Source organism: Macrobrachium rosenbergii, chromosome 16, assembly GCF_040412425.1.
Source record: "Macrobrachium rosenbergii isolate ZJJX-2024 chromosome 16, ASM4041242v1, whole genome shotgun sequence".
Lineage (NCBI taxonomy): Eukaryota > Metazoa > Arthropoda > Malacostraca > Decapoda > Palaemonidae > Macrobrachium > Macrobrachium rosenbergii.
The window spans coordinates 29937813-29955517 of record NC_089756.1 but is presented as its reverse complement, the minus strand read 5'-3'; the positions used below and the strand labels follow the sequence as shown (position 1 = coordinate 29955517).

At 40.7% G+C, this 17705-nt stretch overlaps 1 protein-coding gene across 2 annotated transcripts in view; it reads left to right on the top strand.

Moving 5' to 3' along the window:
• The window catches only part of Kdm3 (Lysine demethylase 3), a 686187-nt gene that overhangs the window by 633263 nt on the left and 35219 nt on the right, over window positions 1-17705 (top strand). For both annotated transcript variants that reach the window (XM_067118768.1, XM_067118767.1), the window contains exon 8: window positions 439-3592. In XM_067118768.1, the coding sequence (XP_066974869.1) occupies window positions 439-3592 (3154 nt within the window). The remainder of the gene's footprint in view (window positions 1-438; window positions 3593-17705) is intronic.

Here is a 17705-nt window from a genome sequence, read left to right as displayed (position 1 = left end):
CAAATGGCATACTTGATAGTTTTTATTGACACAAAAGATGCGATATACCACAATTGTTTTACAGGTTATTGTATTTTTAGTTATTAAAAATTTAATTGTTGTGTATGTGTAGAACAAACTACAGAGGGTTGTGTATGCATTGTCAAAGTATTTACTGCAATATTACCAGTAACTATGAAAATTGAGAATATCTGGCTTTTCCATTGATATACTGACAAGTAAATTAATATATAGTATAGAGTTTAAGTTATTTTTAATCATATTAACTAGGTAAATATTTGTTGTTCATCAAGTGGATGAATGGTATATTAATGCATATATATACTCGAGTTTTAATTTTTGTGGTCTGTGGTCTGTATTTACCCAATAATATGTAGGCCGTAGCTTTTTGATGAAGTGTTTGGCGTGTAGTTTCTCATTGCACTTTATTTGTTGCAGGAAAGTGTGCGAATGTTGGTGTACGATGGAAGAAGCGTTGCCAAGGGAGCATAACAAGTGAAACTTCGTCAGGAGAAGAAGACGCGCAACAGCAGCCACACAGATCTGTGAGAGAACGAAGATCAATTCATCACACTCCTGAAGCAGTCTCTCGTATATTGACGCGCTTGGAGAAACAGCAGCAGCAGCAGCAGCAGCAACAGCAGCACAGCATTGAGGACACCTCCTCAGGGAGCAGTAGCAGTGGCAATTCGACACCAGATCACCGACCAGTGCGGCGACCACACAGGAACAGTAAAGTACAAAACCTCATTACCCCAGGGCATCTCGAAGCTAAAATTAGTATAGGTGGTAGCACTGATACCGATACCAGTGTGAGTAATAACAGTAAAAGTGATACGAATTACAGTGGCAGCAGTAGTGGTAGTAACAGTGCAAGTAGCACCAGCACCAGCAGCAGTAGCACGCCGGAGCCTGAATTACCCTCTCGGCCTCCTTCAAGAAGAGTAGCAGCCGCTGCAGCTCTTCGCCACCAGAAGCCAAGTAGCCACAGGCTCAGGGGCAGCAAGAGAGCCAAGAACACTGGAACGCACCGTACCCGTCAGAGATGGCGTAGTGTTTCCCCAGTGACATCAGCTGGAAGCCCAACAGAGCTTAACCATTCTCGCTCTTCAACTGCTCACTATGCTACCAAAACTAAGAATAATGATGAAAATGTGAACAGTGCTGCAAACTGCGAGGACATTGGTACAAAGAGTCAGAAACGCAAGTATAACAGTCCAAATCGGTTATCAAGCAAGAACCATAACTGTAATTCAGGTCGAGATATATTGCGAAATAAAAAAGATCCCTTAGTTGAAAAGATACCTCAGCATTGCCGTAACAACGAAAGCAGGAAGGAACCGTCTGCTCATGTGTCTGATTCTGAGTCTGCAGAAGATCCTATTGTAGTGGTGTATGAAAAGACAAACTTTAAAAACAGGATTGCGAACAACAAAAAAAGTCCCAGTGATTGTCGTGCTCCCAGTACTAGAAGTAGTTCATTAAATGTTACAAAGTCCGTATCTTCCACTAAATCTCTTACCCCTGTATCACTAAGCAGGAATGAAATATCGGAAAGAATAATTAAGCATAATAAAACCCCTGAAAGAGAACAGCCTTCCCGAACATCATCATCAGCTAGAACTGGCCTAGATGATACACAGTCCACTGCCAGCAATGAGTCATCAAACCGAAGGGATGTCTCTGACCTTGCTGTTGTGAGAACGGATGCCCCAACCGACGTGAAAGATTCATCCTTGTTAAAAGGGTCACCTGTGAAAGAAGGGGAGTCATTGTCATCGACCATTCTCAAGGCGTCTGCTTGTGAATTGGAAACAGAGGACTCTTTGTGTAAACCCATCATAAATGTTAGTAGTCCATCAGATCAAGATAGTTTATCTCAGCCATCCCTTAATGGGCAAGATACTTGCAAAGCCAAGAGCGTAACTAGAAACTTGATATCTGACTCCTTAATATCATCTGACGAAGGACCAGATGACGAACTAAAGCGCAAGTTAGAAACCTCAGTTGATTTAATTGTAGCGTCCCTGAAAGACGAGTCGGAAAGTGAGAATTTGTGTGAATCTGATAAAGATTTAGCAAAGAAGCCAACATTGGAGTCTACTCCTCAGTTGGAAATTTTACCCTCTACCCGAACACCTTCTGACACTTCATGCACTTGTGCATCTTCTGGTAGTGCAACCAGTGATTCCTTAATAACTACAACAGCCATAGTGAACAAAGGTAGTGTTAGTCAGGATCATGAGCAAAAAGCTACTAGTGTTATACGAACAGTTGATAATAGTTTAAGTGTAATTGCTAGCCATTATGATTCAACCATTGAGAGTGGCATTGGGGGCCAAAATCTTAACAATGTTGTGGTGAGCAGCACTGCTGCAGTTTGTGGCTCAGTTGATACAATTAGTATAGTGACGACTGTAACAAGTGTAACCAGTGTAAGCAGTGTATCTGTAGTAACGGGCACCACCAGTGCCATTGTTAGTGCACCTCATGTCATTGGAATTTCAAAGCCTCTGGAGAACAGCAAACTGAACATTAGCAATAGTAGTGTTGCAGGCTGCTTTAGTAGTAGTATTAGTGATAGTCATAGCAACAGTCGTGGTTGTGCCGAGGTGGCGGGCGTGGTGAGCGGGCGGGCAGTCACCATCACAGCTACGAGCGGGCCGGGGCCCACTTGCAACACTCGTGTGGCCTCACCACCTTCGGTCAGCATCACGGCAGTGGTGCGCAGTCCTGCCCACCTCCAGCCCGCCAACCCTGATCCTGCCCACCCTGCCCCGCATCACCATGACGGGGCACCTAACACATCCCTTCATCACCAGCTTCAGCCGGCCAGTCATCATCATTACCAGCATCATCAGCAAATACAGCAGCATCAGTCTCAGCAGCTTACCACTGCATCAGCAGCCTCCAGGATGGATCACTGTGACGGCTCTAGTGACTCTGGTGTGAGTGTAACTGAGCGTTCTGTATCACGCTCGTCTGTGCTCAGTGATGACAGATCGTCTTCAGCTGAAGTGAAGCCCAACACACCAACTCCTATAACTCCAGGTCAGATTAAACCTTCACAACCGGCACTCTCGTTGGATCGTAAGGAACCCATACGTGTTTATAGAGATCCATCTCTCTTGTCCCAGTCCGAGCACTCTGTACGGCATATTCATTCGGTGCAGCATACCAGTATGTCACAACATTATCCAGGGGTGCCACCCCCTCACCATGCAGCTTCAGGAGCAGCTCCGGTTTCAGGGGCGTCACATGCCCCTAGCCATCATGGAGCACATGGTCAGCCTCCTGTATCTTTATCACATGGATTACCCCCAAATTTGCCCTATTCACCTCATCATCCTGCTGCAACAGCAGGAGTACCAGCTCCCATGCATTTACCACATGGTCTCCAGCAACCCATTCCTCCTGGATTATATCCGCCCCTTTCACACGATGTCTGGAAGCTAGGGCCAGTGCCTCCTATTCCACCGCATGCATATGCAGGCCTTCTCAGCCACCACCCAGAAGAAATTCTTCAAATGGAACGAGCCCGAGAAATGGATCGGGAGCGTGCCGAGCGTGCTGAGAGGGATAGGATTTTGAGGTGAGTAAAATTCAGCGAGAGTCTTTTTTAGTATTGTCCTCATATAGAACCGTGCTATTAGTATAATTTGTGCAGTAAGCAAAAGTAAAGTTGAGCCTGTCCGGTATTACAGGGAGAGGCACTTTGCATGAATGTCAGTTAAGTACACTATTTATCCCTGTCAGGTATCGAGCTGTGCATCAGTCTCTTTTATATACTCAAAAACTTGAGAGCCTTCCTTACTCTTAACCCTTTCACGGCATTCTGGTGACGTGAAAATGCTCAAAGAGTAATAAAAAACCTGCCACAATTATTTTTATATCAGGTAGAATTGAAATAACATTTGGATGGGAATTGTTGTGGGATTGTGTAACTCATGAAAGCAGGGCCTATTTTAAATAGAAAATCAATCCAATTTGCCCTAATTTTTCTGTCGGGTTTTATATTTGAAATAAAAGGCGTTGGTAGCAGTAATATACATTTATATTTACTGTTATTTTTCATCTTAGAGAATGTTTACAGAAGGTAAAGAAATGTCTGTATTTAGCTAATTTCACACATTTTATATAAAAAATATGTCGTGGTTTTTGTTTTTAAACATACTGTACACGTAACTACAATTGGCTGTTATATGGGGAGGTTTACGGAAGTTTTTTGGAAAATGCTCCTACAGATATTGTAGGCAGTTTGCACTAAAAAATTTGAGATTTTTTTGAAAATAGTTTGTTGTTTCCTAAATGAGTGACTTGAAATTGGTTAGTACAATTGGCTTGTACTCAGCAGATTGTTCAAAGATGGCTGTCAAGACTTTTCTCATGATCTTGCATTTGATTTCTCTCATAAATATCACATTTACATCTATTAATAGATGCATTAATAGATCCAAAGGGCCTGTGTAAAGTTTTGAAATACAGTATGGGAATGATCCTATGACTAGCAATGGCTATGGTACCACCAACTTTAGCCAAAATTTGTAGTCTTTTTGGCCAAGCATTTGTGAATGCTCCCTGAGTCAAACCTAAGGAATCTACAGAAGCAACATGCCACCACTCTAATACATATAAGAAGTCTGGTGAACTTGTAGTTCGTGAAATACACCCATTAATACTGCGCTCTACCAAGCAAAATGTCTCACTTTAGTCCTTTTTTTCCATGATAAGTGATTCATGTATTGGCCCACACAAGTGATTCAGGTGACCTTTTTGTCACCAAAAGCAGCCTACATCATGGCCTACACTGGTGATTTTGGTGACCCTTTGTCACAAACAGCATTCTGTCTGTTGGCCTACAAGTGACACAGGTGGCCTTTTTTCACGAAAGACGATATGCGTATTGGCGTACTCTAGTGAGTGATCCATGAAGTGTGCACAGAGAGCTGTATAGTAAATTACTGTACAGATCGTAATTTAAGGAGTGAATAGGGTAGTACTGTATTTAGTGCTGTTCACTAATGTGCAGTATAACATCAAAGTGAGAAACAAGTGAATACCAGATGGGAAACCCAAAAATTAATGAAATCTTGCGTAGCACTGTACTGAACATTGCAGTACCCTTTCCATTCTCTGCTTTATTTGTGAACCCTTTTTTTAGTTACATTCACACTAAGGTGTGGTGGAGTTTGGTAATGTACCCCTTAACACTAGCTCACCTGAATCTTGAAACAGACAACCAAAGAAAAGAAGCAGACATAAGTTTCTTTAATGTTTTACAGGAGAACTGTTGCCGATATTACTGTATGTCTGAAGTCGAGTCAGTTTTCCATTACACAAACAAATTTTCTTGACTGAACAGATGATTGGTGATTTGTAGCGTACAGCTGCTTGCCTAATTTAGTGCATCGCTTGCCAAAGCATAACCTGTCTATGCATGCATTGGTGTAAACATACATGCATTACAGCCAGTAAACTCGACTTGAGGCTGACTGCTTTGCAGACCTTGCTGAACCTGGTTATTTCAGTAGGAGCATCATAGATGTTTCATCATCATCATTAGCAGCCTAGCATTGGCATCAGTGGCAGAAGCAGCAGTGGTCTCTTCATCAGACTTGGTCTGGTACCCAGGATCACCACTGTCCTTCTCCAACCACTTATGGGCTGCCCATGAGCTAGAGCCCATGCTTAAATAATGTCAGCTATATCTGTAACCACCTCCTCTCATGAATTATGTACTTGTCTACTGCTGTCCAACTTTCTTGAGTCATTGTTGGAAACCATTATCCTCAAAACCTGGAAATTTGCCTGTAATATTCTTCTTCTTCTTCGTTTAACATGCTTTTTCCCATTTTTCATATGGGGTAAGCACGATGCCTTCTTTTGAAGGACTTTGATTTGGCGTTGGGGTAGGCCGTAGCCTCGATCGGCTGCCCTGCCTGACATCACTTAGACCCCAGTAGCACATGATTATATGTATCATACCAAATCCCCAGCTCCCTTTCTCCCAGCAGTGAGGAGACTTGAGCAGTTAGGCCGACAGAGGCCGACAGTTCGAGATGTGTGAGGTGTCTGTTATGTTTTTAGATGATGTTGGAGTGGCTTTGTTTGTGTGTGTATTAGTCTGTAACACCCATTTGCTTTCAGCAAACCTATCCATTGATTACATACTTAATCCCGAGGTGTCTACACGGATAGCAAAGTGTCTGCCTCTCTGACCGGTCGGCTGCGGAATTGAACCCACGCCACAGACTTCTATGAAGTCCGAGGCTGCTGTTCTGCCGACTGAGCCATCGAGGCTCTGGAAATTTGGCTGTAATATACCCTAAGTTATACAGCCTAAATAAAGCATGCTCCAAGATGTACAGTAGAGATATTCCAGAACCCTTAATTGTGGTAGTGTCCCTTCAGCCCATAGCTACACCTACTATTTAGCCTTTAACTCTACAGTACATCCATCCTGTCTGCCATCTTTCTGTCTTACTTCTCTAACAATTGCATCTTTGTGCAATTGTGGGGCTTCTCCCCGTTTCACTTTGTATTACTATTTTTTTTTTTTTTTTTTTTTTTTCCCTGGATCTTTAGCTTGTTGTCCAACCACTCAATTCCCACTTTTCACTGTCTTAAGCACTGAATGGCTGGAAGTGCCCCAATGCTTGGTTTTACAGTAAATTTCATGATTCATTTATTCCAAATAAAATCCCAGTTGTGGATCACTGACTTGGGGGACTAGTTTCTTTATTTCTTCAAAGAATGTTCGCATGATTTTCTTAACTACTGCTCTGTCTCCTTTTTCTTACACCACTATCGTAAGGAATCTCCGTAAGTAATATCTCTTTTCTGCCTCGGTATACACCACTATCACCGAGGAATCGCCATGGGTAATGTCGCTTTAGCTGCCACAGTAATGAAAAGGTCCATTGGCTTGTGGGTGGAAGTTGTTCTGAGGAGGGGAAAAAAAGTGTTTTATACTGCTGGTCTCTCCAACTAACTCTTGCATGGCAGAATGCAGGTGCATTTCTGATGTGCATTAGAGCTTTTAGCTGTTCTTGAGGAGTACCACCTTCACTGTTTTGTAAGAAATGACTTATTTACGGAATTTTCAACAATATTGGCTGTGAACAGTCTAAAGAACAGTACCAAGTTATGGTAATGAAGTTATCCCAAGTTTCAAAATCCACTCTGTTTGTACATAACTAGAGTTGGGGGTTAGGGGTCCCCGTAGGTCTTCTGCTGAGTCATCACAGCAAATTGAATGGCTCCCCTATGTCCCACGCACGTGGAGAGAGACTTAGCCTCTGATCATTTTGCCTTTGCTGCTCATTGGTGACCTTTAAACCTTCAGATCACACGAAGACAGTCAGTTATCCCACAAAGATACTGAAGCTACTTTGAGTGTCTAATCACCATAGATTTCAGCCTGTGTGTAACAAGGGGCTTTGCACAACATCAAACAGACACGTTATTTACCAAGCTTATCAACCAGATAATCTCGATCTATGACTTGTCAACCACCAGGGTACAGTATTAGTGGACACAAATAAGCAGAACAAGGCAGTTTTATCTATAGAATTTGGAACTACTGTAGTTAGTGAATCATTGTTGACTGCTTTAGGCAATAATGCTGAAACTAAACTTCCTCTGAAGCACCCAAAGCCTTGATATTAGTCATACAGTTTGTACCATGCCAAAGGTTGAACTAGAGAGCAACCTTCAGAAGGCTTGAAATCTTGTCAAACAGCCACAGAAACTTAACACCCGACACATCGTTGTTGATTTAACACTTAATGGTCTCCTGGTCTAGCCCCTCAGTGCCATACCTGCCGTGAGACAGTAATGAATCATTGATGTTCAAGTTGAACCTAATACTTTAGTCTGTAGTGGCATGTTAACAACACTGAGATATGCGTACACATGGCACGGGTATGAAACTACGTAAAATCACCATTTTTGCCGTACAGTGTACATATGCTTCAAAAGGCTACTCTGCAGTTTATACCTAAACAATTGAGATATACATTTATAATTTGATTATCAGCACTGTAATACTAATAACTTTAAATTACAAAACCTATTGTAAACAGTACAGTAACTTTAAATTACAAAGCATATTGTAAATAGTACAGTATTAAGTTACTAATTTTTGCACGTAAAAGGTTGATTTTACTGAATTTTTGTTTGAAGCAAAGTCGAAGAATAGACTGGGAGATTTATGACTCAGTTTAGTTAATATAGATGGCAAATAGTGCAGTTTGTAAAAGAAAATAGTTTCTTACTTTTATTAGTAATAAAATGCAGCCGAATAAAGGATTGGTTATGTATACATTCGTTTTGTAAGTGGTGTGTGGTCTAAAACAAAATCTGCAATACATATCTAAGCAAGCTCAAGGCATAGGTTGGGAGTTTTGTGACTCATTAGCTAGCGTATGAGTCTAATGCTCCCGTATATTTGACAAATTATAAGACTATTTATTAATTAAAATCATGTAGATGGAAAATTTCCAGTACATCTGCCCTCAGTGTTTGCTCTGCTACACACGATGAGTTTTCTTGTAAATTATCACTCTGTGTTTGACACAGTGTAAGCATATATATATATTTTTTTTTTTTTTTTTTTTTTTTTATCGTTAAGAGGGCATACCTTTCATGCAAAAATTTTAATGGTGTGTTGTTGTTACAGAAAAACTGGATAAACAAATTTCCATACGGCAGGGTACTTGAAATGAACGTGGATGTCATTTGAAATTAATTTAGTCATCTTGTACATGAAAGGGAAGAGTTATTATTGACAGAGCAGGGGATTGTTGCACATGTGCTAGGGGTTGCTTCTATTTGCTTGGTAATCAGAAGGCCATGGAAATAAGAGTGGTGGTGCCCTAATAGGAGACATGAGGCATTAGGAATGAGTTTGTGATATTTGAATGTTAATTGCAAGATCTTTCTAGAATACAGTGGACCCATGGATTCGCAGGGGATGCTTACCAGACCCCGCCTGGAATCGCTAAAATCCGCGAATACTTGACACCCCCTCAAAAAATGCTTATACCCGAGTATTTTAATAGTTTTATCACAAAAAGTGCGTTTTGTCATGAGAATATGAAAATAAAGGAAATAGTGAATATTTGTCCGTGAAAAATACTGCGAATAGGCGAATTTTCCACGAAATAATGCGTACATATGTTCCATAGAGAAACCTGCGTGGCGTGAGCACGCGAATCTGGGAGTTCACTGTGAACCTGTTAAATGAAAAAAACATATATAGTATGTGAAGTATTTATGGAAAAGTTCTTATACACTTGGACTTGGAAAAAATAGAGTTTGTTAGAGAACTAATGAAAAAGTAAGTTCAGTTACCGTGATATGGGCAACACCTTCACACTCCGCACACACCATCTGCCCTTAATCTCACTGTAATTTCACCTCTCTTCAGTCTCACTACTCCCGCTAAACTTCCTCTCCTTCTCTTTCCCTTATATTGGTGTATGTTTCTGGTGTCAGCCGTGACATCATGGTTCAAGTTATGTATGGTAGGGCCTTATTCCCCCCCCCCTCTCATTGGCATCATTTTCATTTCCATAGTTTATTTCACTAATTTTTGTTATTCATGGTCTCTTTATTCATCGTTCACTTTCTCACACCTGAGATATGGTTACTGTTTTTTCTTGGTGTTATATGCATACGCATATAGAGAGGCACCACCAGCTACTCTTCGGACCTCTTGGCCTCTCATAATGGCTTCACTGGCGAGAGATTATCACCTCTATCACCTTATTGACTACGTGTAACAGAATTATTAATATTACTACACATTATTACGTATTAATATTATTATTATTCAGAACGTGAACCCTGTTTATATGGAACAAGCACACAGGGACCATTGACGTGAAATTCATGTTTTCAAAGAATAGGTGTTCTTTTGAAATAAGTAACAGAAGGTAATAGGAAATGCAGAAAGAAGAGATGAGTTATTATAGGATATTAATGCGCTGCATCTTCGTTTGAACCTCTAAGGTTCCAGTTGCACAATATCCTCAGGGAGACTGTGCCACAGTCCAACGGTGTGAGGCATACAGGAAGTTCGACAACGAGGCACAACTTAAGTTTTGAATCTTGCAAGAAATATAAGCCATACCTCGCAATGGGAGAATTTTAGAGAAGGGTTTGTCACCTTACCCTCATATTTACACACAAGCCAGCTTTGTCAAATCACATATTGCTGTCTTATAGTTCATACCTCTTTGAGAACCCCTTTGTAATGTCGGGCTCATTTCCCTGGATACCTATTTTGGTTGTGGGCTGTTGGACCCTGCGAAACCTTGCCTTCTTAAGGTTTGTGATATCCCTGGCTTGGGTGCCTACAGACATTGGTTGCATATTACTGATATGGTTTCCCTTGTATGTATTTGAAACGCATTTTAAGTTGTTAAGCAACTTTTTCCATGATAACGTGAGTTATTCTGTTATCTAATCAACTCTGATACCGTGGTCTCAGTTTTTTGCTGCCTGTGTGTGTGTGGTCATGTTATCTTTGTAGTGTTCGAGATACTGTTGAGTTTCGTCTAACATTCAAAGGTTACCTGGGAAAATTGTTGACCCCAATAGAGTTCTTTTATTCCGCCATTACGGTCAGTGGATATGAAGTGATGGATAACCTCCTTTGGAATGAAGACTTTTTTTTAATTACTGAAGTAAGCATCTCATACGGTCCAGTGTAGGTACTAGTGAAGTTCTTTGCAGCGTCCCATCTGCCCCTAGCTGCGACCCCTTTCATTCCTTTGTAACTCCGTTCTTATTCTGTTTCTTCCATCTTACTTTCCACCTTCTCCTAACAATTGTTTCGTAGTGCAACTGCTTTGAGGTTTTCCTCCTGTTACACCTTTCAGACCTTTTTACTGTCAATATCCATTTCAGCGCTGAATGACCGCAGAGGTCCCAGCGATTGGCCTTTGGCTTAAATCCTGTATTCTATTCTATTCAATTTGATTACAAGCATAAAATTATAATGTAGATAGATAGGCCAGATTGATTAAATCCTTATGCTAATACACAGCTAAGATTTCAATACTTTTCACTTCGGCCATTTTTCCCGAGTCAAGATATTTCTTTTGACCAGAAAGTATAATGTATGGAAGTAAGGGTACAATAATGCAATGTTCAATTCAAACTATGTGCTTGAAGGATTCAACGATGACATCTTTTAGAGTCTCGTAGGATTTGAATTATACTTGAATGCGTCTGATCATTGTCTTCACGAAACTAACCTCCTTCACCACAAACTTGCAGATCTGGTATTGATCTTAATGCAAAGGTAGGCAACGTGAAATTTTATTATCCGTACCGTAATAGATAAGAAGGGGGAGTTGGTGATTTGGTACGATACATGTACTGCTCTACCGGGGTCTAAGTGATGTCAGGCAGGGCAGCCGATCGAGACTACGGTCTACCCCAGAGCCAAATCAAAGTCCTTCAAAAGAAGGCGTCGTGCTTATCCCATACAATAAATGGGAAAAAGCACGTTAAAAGAAATAGAATAGATATCGTTATTTGAAAATGGCGGACGTTACCTACGACAATTTCTTTTACATACCACTTGACTAGGAATAGTTGGTAAGACTTGGTGTGTCAGCAGTTGCGCCAGATCTTGGGTTTATTATTGTTAGCATCGCTCCACGAATCCGTCTGTTGCCTTGTTTATGAAGTGGATCAAGTTCAGAAGAGGGAGATGTGTTTGGCCATCATACTCAAGTTATGCTACTGTAGAGAATTTATTACTGTCGAGTAGAAGTGCCTCTACCTCCTAAAATTTATTCCCTTTGCTGCAATCTTATTTATATTGTGAGTGTTAGGTCATGAGTTGGAGGTAGGCTGTGATGCTGCTTTGAAGTTACCTTAGCCGGCGGCTCTTACGACTCCAGCCTTTGTGAATTGGCAGAATGTTTGTGTCACCCCTTAAGCAGATAACCCGGTACTCTTCGTGTACACTTCTTCGTTGGGTGAGCTAGCACTCTGCTGGCCGCGAGTTCGAATCTCCGACCGGCAAGTGAAGAATAAGAGGAATTTATTTCTGGTGATAGAAATTCATTTCTCGCTATAATGTGGTTCGGATTCCACAATGGTTGTATGTCCCGTTGCTAGGTAACCAATTGGTTCTAGCCACGTAAAATAAATCAATCCTCAGGCCAGCCTAGAGAGCTGTTAATCAGCTCAGTGGTCTGGTTAAACTAGGATATACTTTTTTTCTCTCTTCGTGTAGCCTACTTTAGTACATCGGTGGTTGGAAGTGTCATCGAATTTAGGTATCTGTGGTAAAAAAAAAAATGTAGATTTGAATTGAATTGTTTGTTGGAAAAGATGAACTACAGATAGCATATCACGCATGTGAATTGCTGTCTCAGTACGGCTGACTATAAATACAGCACTGCATATTTAAAAGACAAACGATTGATGGTTATCAAAGAGTAACAGCCAGAGCGCTGCAATTTGTTACGAGACGATAATCGAGGTTGAAACGAGAACGCAATTTGGTGTCCATTCATTCCGCCTCGAACACTCAACAAGTACTTTCATCAGAGAGAGAAGCATGGCCATGGAGTTGGCAACACGTCACCTTGCGTCATTAGGTTTTCAACAGGAAAGCAATCTGACGTCACTTCATTCCACTTGATATTCGAGACTTCCAACGAATCGCGCCCAGATCTTTGTATTCATTTAATGATGAGTGGCAACGCGCGCTGCTGCACATTTCCGTATTCAGCAGAAAGTGAGAAGAATGTTGCTTTGTATGTTTACATCAGCCTGGTATATCGGTATGCCTTAGGGGTATTTCCAGTTGCTCAAAAGTATTGTATGCAATTAAGGACACAGTTCACAGCATTTATACCCCCAGCAAAGTCCTAGTTATTTTGTAATTCAGTTTCTTTTCATTGACACAAAAATAGTTGGACTAAACGAAAGACTAACAGCTTACTGACGGGCATGTTTAACGGAATTACTATTACTCTTGACAGTTGTTAGAAAACTAGGGGTTCAGAATTGAATAACCAGCCCTGTTCATTGTTACTACGTGAGACCTGTCATTCCTTCTCGGTAATTCACTGATTCGTTTGTATGTAAATTTTATTCCTAGACCATCTCAAGTATAAGATCATATATGTTGTAACTACGGATTTCTTAGATCTTCGAATCTCTCTCTCTCTCTCTCTCTCTCTCTCTCTCTCTCTCTCTCTCTCTCTCTCTCTCTCTCTCTCTCTCTCTCTCTCTCTCTCTCTCTGAGTTCGTTTGTACGTGAATTTTACTCTTAGACCATCTTAAGTATAAGATCATATATGTTGTAACTACGGATTTCTGAGATCTTCGACAATCTCTCTCTCTCTCTCTCTCTCTCTCTCTCTCTCTCTCTTCTCTCTCATTATCAGTAATCTGGGTCTCCTAGAAGTTTAAGTTGTAACTTTTGCAAGTGAACTGTTCATCGTCGTGCTGTATATTTTTCAAATTTTTTAAAATTTTCATAATGCACTTAATTTTGTTGAAAGAAAGGCTTTCTGTTGTGCGTAAAAACAAACTTCTCCTCTCGAGCAGATTCCTGGGATAAATTGGTACAGTAATGAGAAATTGGTAGATTCTGACTATTTTGACCCATGTAAGTAGCAGAAGGGTAGGTATCATGACCCGTATTAAGTAGCAGCAGGGTAGGTATTTTGACCCATATAAGTAGCAGAAGGGTAGGCCTACGTAGATGAGTGGATGATAGTCGGATTCTAAAGTAACGTATGGCGAAATGCCGAGGCAAGAAGTAGGCTACTCTTCGAACAGAAGTTGAGAGAGGGTCCATTGGGTGGAATCCTTTTGGGAGTCTTTGTATCTATAACGGAATTCTTCCAAAAAAATTTTTCTCTTAGCTATACTAACAACAATCTGCATAGCTCCTTTTTGTCATCGTTTTATAGATCCTATGTCTAAACAGGCCTAAATGAATTGGGTAATGTAGTCTTCCCCTGAGCGTAGATAAACAATGCAACCTTTAACGAGGACAGATTTAAACACTCGAGTAAGTAATCGCGAAAACTTTGATCGCTGTGGAACACCAGACGACGTAGCTTGGGTCTACTGCTCCCAACTTAGTCCAAAGATCTGCTACTACTAGTAGCTTTGAATGCTGTGAGATTCTACACAGTAACAAAATCGAAGAGGACTTGACGGTCCCAAATATATATACTTCCATTAAAACCGAATATCTGTGCATCAGTTCCACCACATGATAAAAATGCCAGTAAAGATTCCTCGTGCGTCATATTTTCACTCATTGTCTAAATTTAACCCGTGGAACTAACTCCTCTCTCTGCATCTCGAAATATGATACATTGTTTAGCCAGAATATAACCGTGGTTTTATTTAGCCAAAATATAACCGTGGTTTTATTTAGCCAAAATATAACCGTGGTTTTATTTAGCCAAAATATAACCGTGGTTTTATTTAGCCAAAATATACCTGTGGTTTCCTTAACAGCCATTATCAGAAAACAAAATATAGGCCCGCATTTGATCCTAATCTGTATTGTGATCTCAGGCTAGATACTGTATAATTGTTTTCAAGTGCAGGGTGCTGTGTACTTAATTGTGATATAGGGAACGGCATAAATGAGATATAGATGTGAGTAGACATTTATATAAATTTAGTACTCATAAAGTATGAGCGGAATAAAAGTAAAATTGTATTTTGTAAGATAATTTTGAAAGTGAGAAAGTTGAACCACTGGAAACGTAGGTCTTTATGTCGTTATAGGATGATGTACAGAACCTATGTTTGCATTGTTGGATTTAGTCGAAAATGGACTGGTATAAGATCGATAAATAATTGTAGAAAACCCTTGAACTTGGTGGGTACCTTTTCCCTACTACCATTAATTACTTCTGTCTAATCTTGGGCGCTACCAGTTGCACAGAACATATATAATACAGAAACTCTTGAACTCAGTAGCTAGGATATCGTGTAGATGTGTTGTCACTCCTACATTAACTAACTATAAGGGCTCCTTGTGAAAAATGATGTGACTTGTGTGAAGGAAGACTAAGCAACTTCTTTACTGAAGCAACTTCTTTACTGGAATTCTTTGAGATCTGACAATAGAACCATCTCATTGGACCAAACCAGCTACTTCATTATTACAGAATGTTAATAATTTTTAGGACTTAATATTGTGAACAGAAGATTATCAGTCTTAGGAATATATTTTTTAGGACTTAATATTGTGAACAGCAGATTATCAGTCTTAGGAATATATTTTTTAGGACTTAATATTGTGAACAGATTATCAGCTTTAGGAAAAGTAGTGCAGTGTAGAAGATGCACCTTTTAACTTTAGATTTTAATTAGTTTTTTTTTTTTTTAGGTCTAATCTCAGGTTATTGTGTGTAAGTTTACGTACGTGTAACTGAAAATAACCATCGCATAAAGTGGGAATTTAGAATAAAAAAAAAACCGTCTCGACCCCTCAGCACCCCGACAGATAGATGTGACTTGACCGGGTTCAAGTCTTGAACCTAGTCAGGGGTGAACTGAAGGTTGCCATGTTTAGTCATTTTTGGGCTTTTTCCCATTATTGTTTGGCAGATGCTAAATAGGCAGTTGTCGTCTCTTGAGAGCGCACAAGGTTTCCTTTCCCTTCTAAAACCTTTCTATTAAGAAAAGCTGAATAACGTATGGTTTGTTCAGTCTGTCCGTCCTCTGCCTGCATCGCCCGCTTATGAGGGCTCACCGCATTCCCACTTTCTCTCCACCCCTTCGTTTCTCTCACCCACCTCTTCCCCAGTCACCAGTATCCCCCCCCCCCATACCACCCCCCACTACCATCCACTCAACCCGACACCTCCCCTGCATACCCTGGCTACTTGCCGCAGTAACAAAGTGGCCACAAAAACCCGTCATACGAGCACTCGCTGGCAAACCTATATCCCAACCCTGTTATATGGACGTCGGTTGTATTTTCCCTTTTATCCGATAGGGTTGGATTGTTCTGTAGTTGTTCGTGTCGTCGTTTGTACCGTAGAATATTTAGCGGCAAATTGCGGAAGTAACCGGAGTGGAAGAGGACGTGTCCGACACTTTCCTCGCCGTCTTGGTGAGGCTGTGATTCCAGGGGGAAGAGGCTGCAAGAACAAGTTACCTAAAAAGGGTGTGTGTTCAGGGCGTGTTGTACACTCACTCATGATACTGCTTATTCCTTCAACCTCTTTTTGCTCTCGATCCGCATACAAACGCACGTATCGGCTGTCGGTTTTTCACGTACTGTAGTAGTTTGCTTACTTAATCCCAAAATGGGTCCAGCCATTCAGGTTAGGAGATCATCTAATTAAGTCCAGAGAGTGAAATACAATGTGATATATTTTTTTTCATACTATCTACCTTTAGCGATTAAAGAAGTAACTTCTCCCATAACTTGAGATGTTGCAGAGTTTGGTCCTATAGCCTTCACTAGTGTTATCTGGTTGTAACCAAGGCAGTGCTTGCGCATGAGCCAAGAAAAACTTCAGTCATGATGAGAGAGAGAGAGAGAGAGAGAGAGAGAGAGAGAGAGAATCATTTGTGCCGGTTGCTGAGAACCTGGCCAAGGGCTGTACATTCGCCCGTGTATGTTAATAGAAACGAAGTCATGAAAACACTCGTTGATACATGCTTCCTAATAATGTTTTGTGTATATTAATCTTGTTAGGCTAATCAGTACGGTACACGGCTATTCAAACTCTTAAGATCAACGAAATCCCTCGTTTTCTTTATTGTTAAAACCTATAATCGCCTAATTTGGTTGAAATATATCATTTCCTCAATCAAGTTAGGCATGACTTAATAAAGCGTAGATTGTGTGAAGTGAACGCGTCACTTCATCAAAGTTTTATGTAAATAGGACTAAGTACCGAGAGCTGTGCAACGACTTTTTGAAGGAGGCTTGACTGTATTTGCTGGGCTGTGGTGCAGACTATATCAAGTAAATGAGAATTGCCGTTGATAACGATCGTATTTTTTAAAGTTCGTTTATGGTTGTGCCACCTCTTTCCAGAAAGATCAGACGAAGCTGTAGTCGAAAGCGATACTATGATGCCTCACGTTGTGTTTGTAACAGCGTCAGTGTATCTGTGTCTTGGGATACATTAGTTTTGTAATAAAGGTTCCCAGAGCAGCTGGCATTGCCGTGTTTAGTCACGTTGCCATTCCAAGTTCTCGTATGGGTAAGTTAGTCAGTCTGAATGAAGATTATGAAGGTTACACTGATTAAGCTGCCAACATTCTGCTCAGGTATCTCTTCATCCTGGCTGCTTCGTATCCGTATTGTACTTCCTGAAAGTATTGGATACATTTTACACTACCAGTGTTGATTTTATAATTTCTCTCTCTCTCCACACAAACTTTACACACACACACACACACACACACACACACACACACACACACACACACACACACACACACACATATATATATATGTTGCAGAGTAAATCATTAAAAGATATCTACCATCCGGTAGGTCCAGTATGATGACCTGACACTGGTATTGATCCCATAAAATAAAATTTGTTCAGGTTGTCGGCTAAAACGGCTCCACCTTCGAGGGCTGGCAAAATGTGTTAATCAGATAGAAGGCATTCACCACCGCGTCGTATAAAGTAAAACTTGAACATTTGTTTTGATTATATTCTAGATAAATCCCT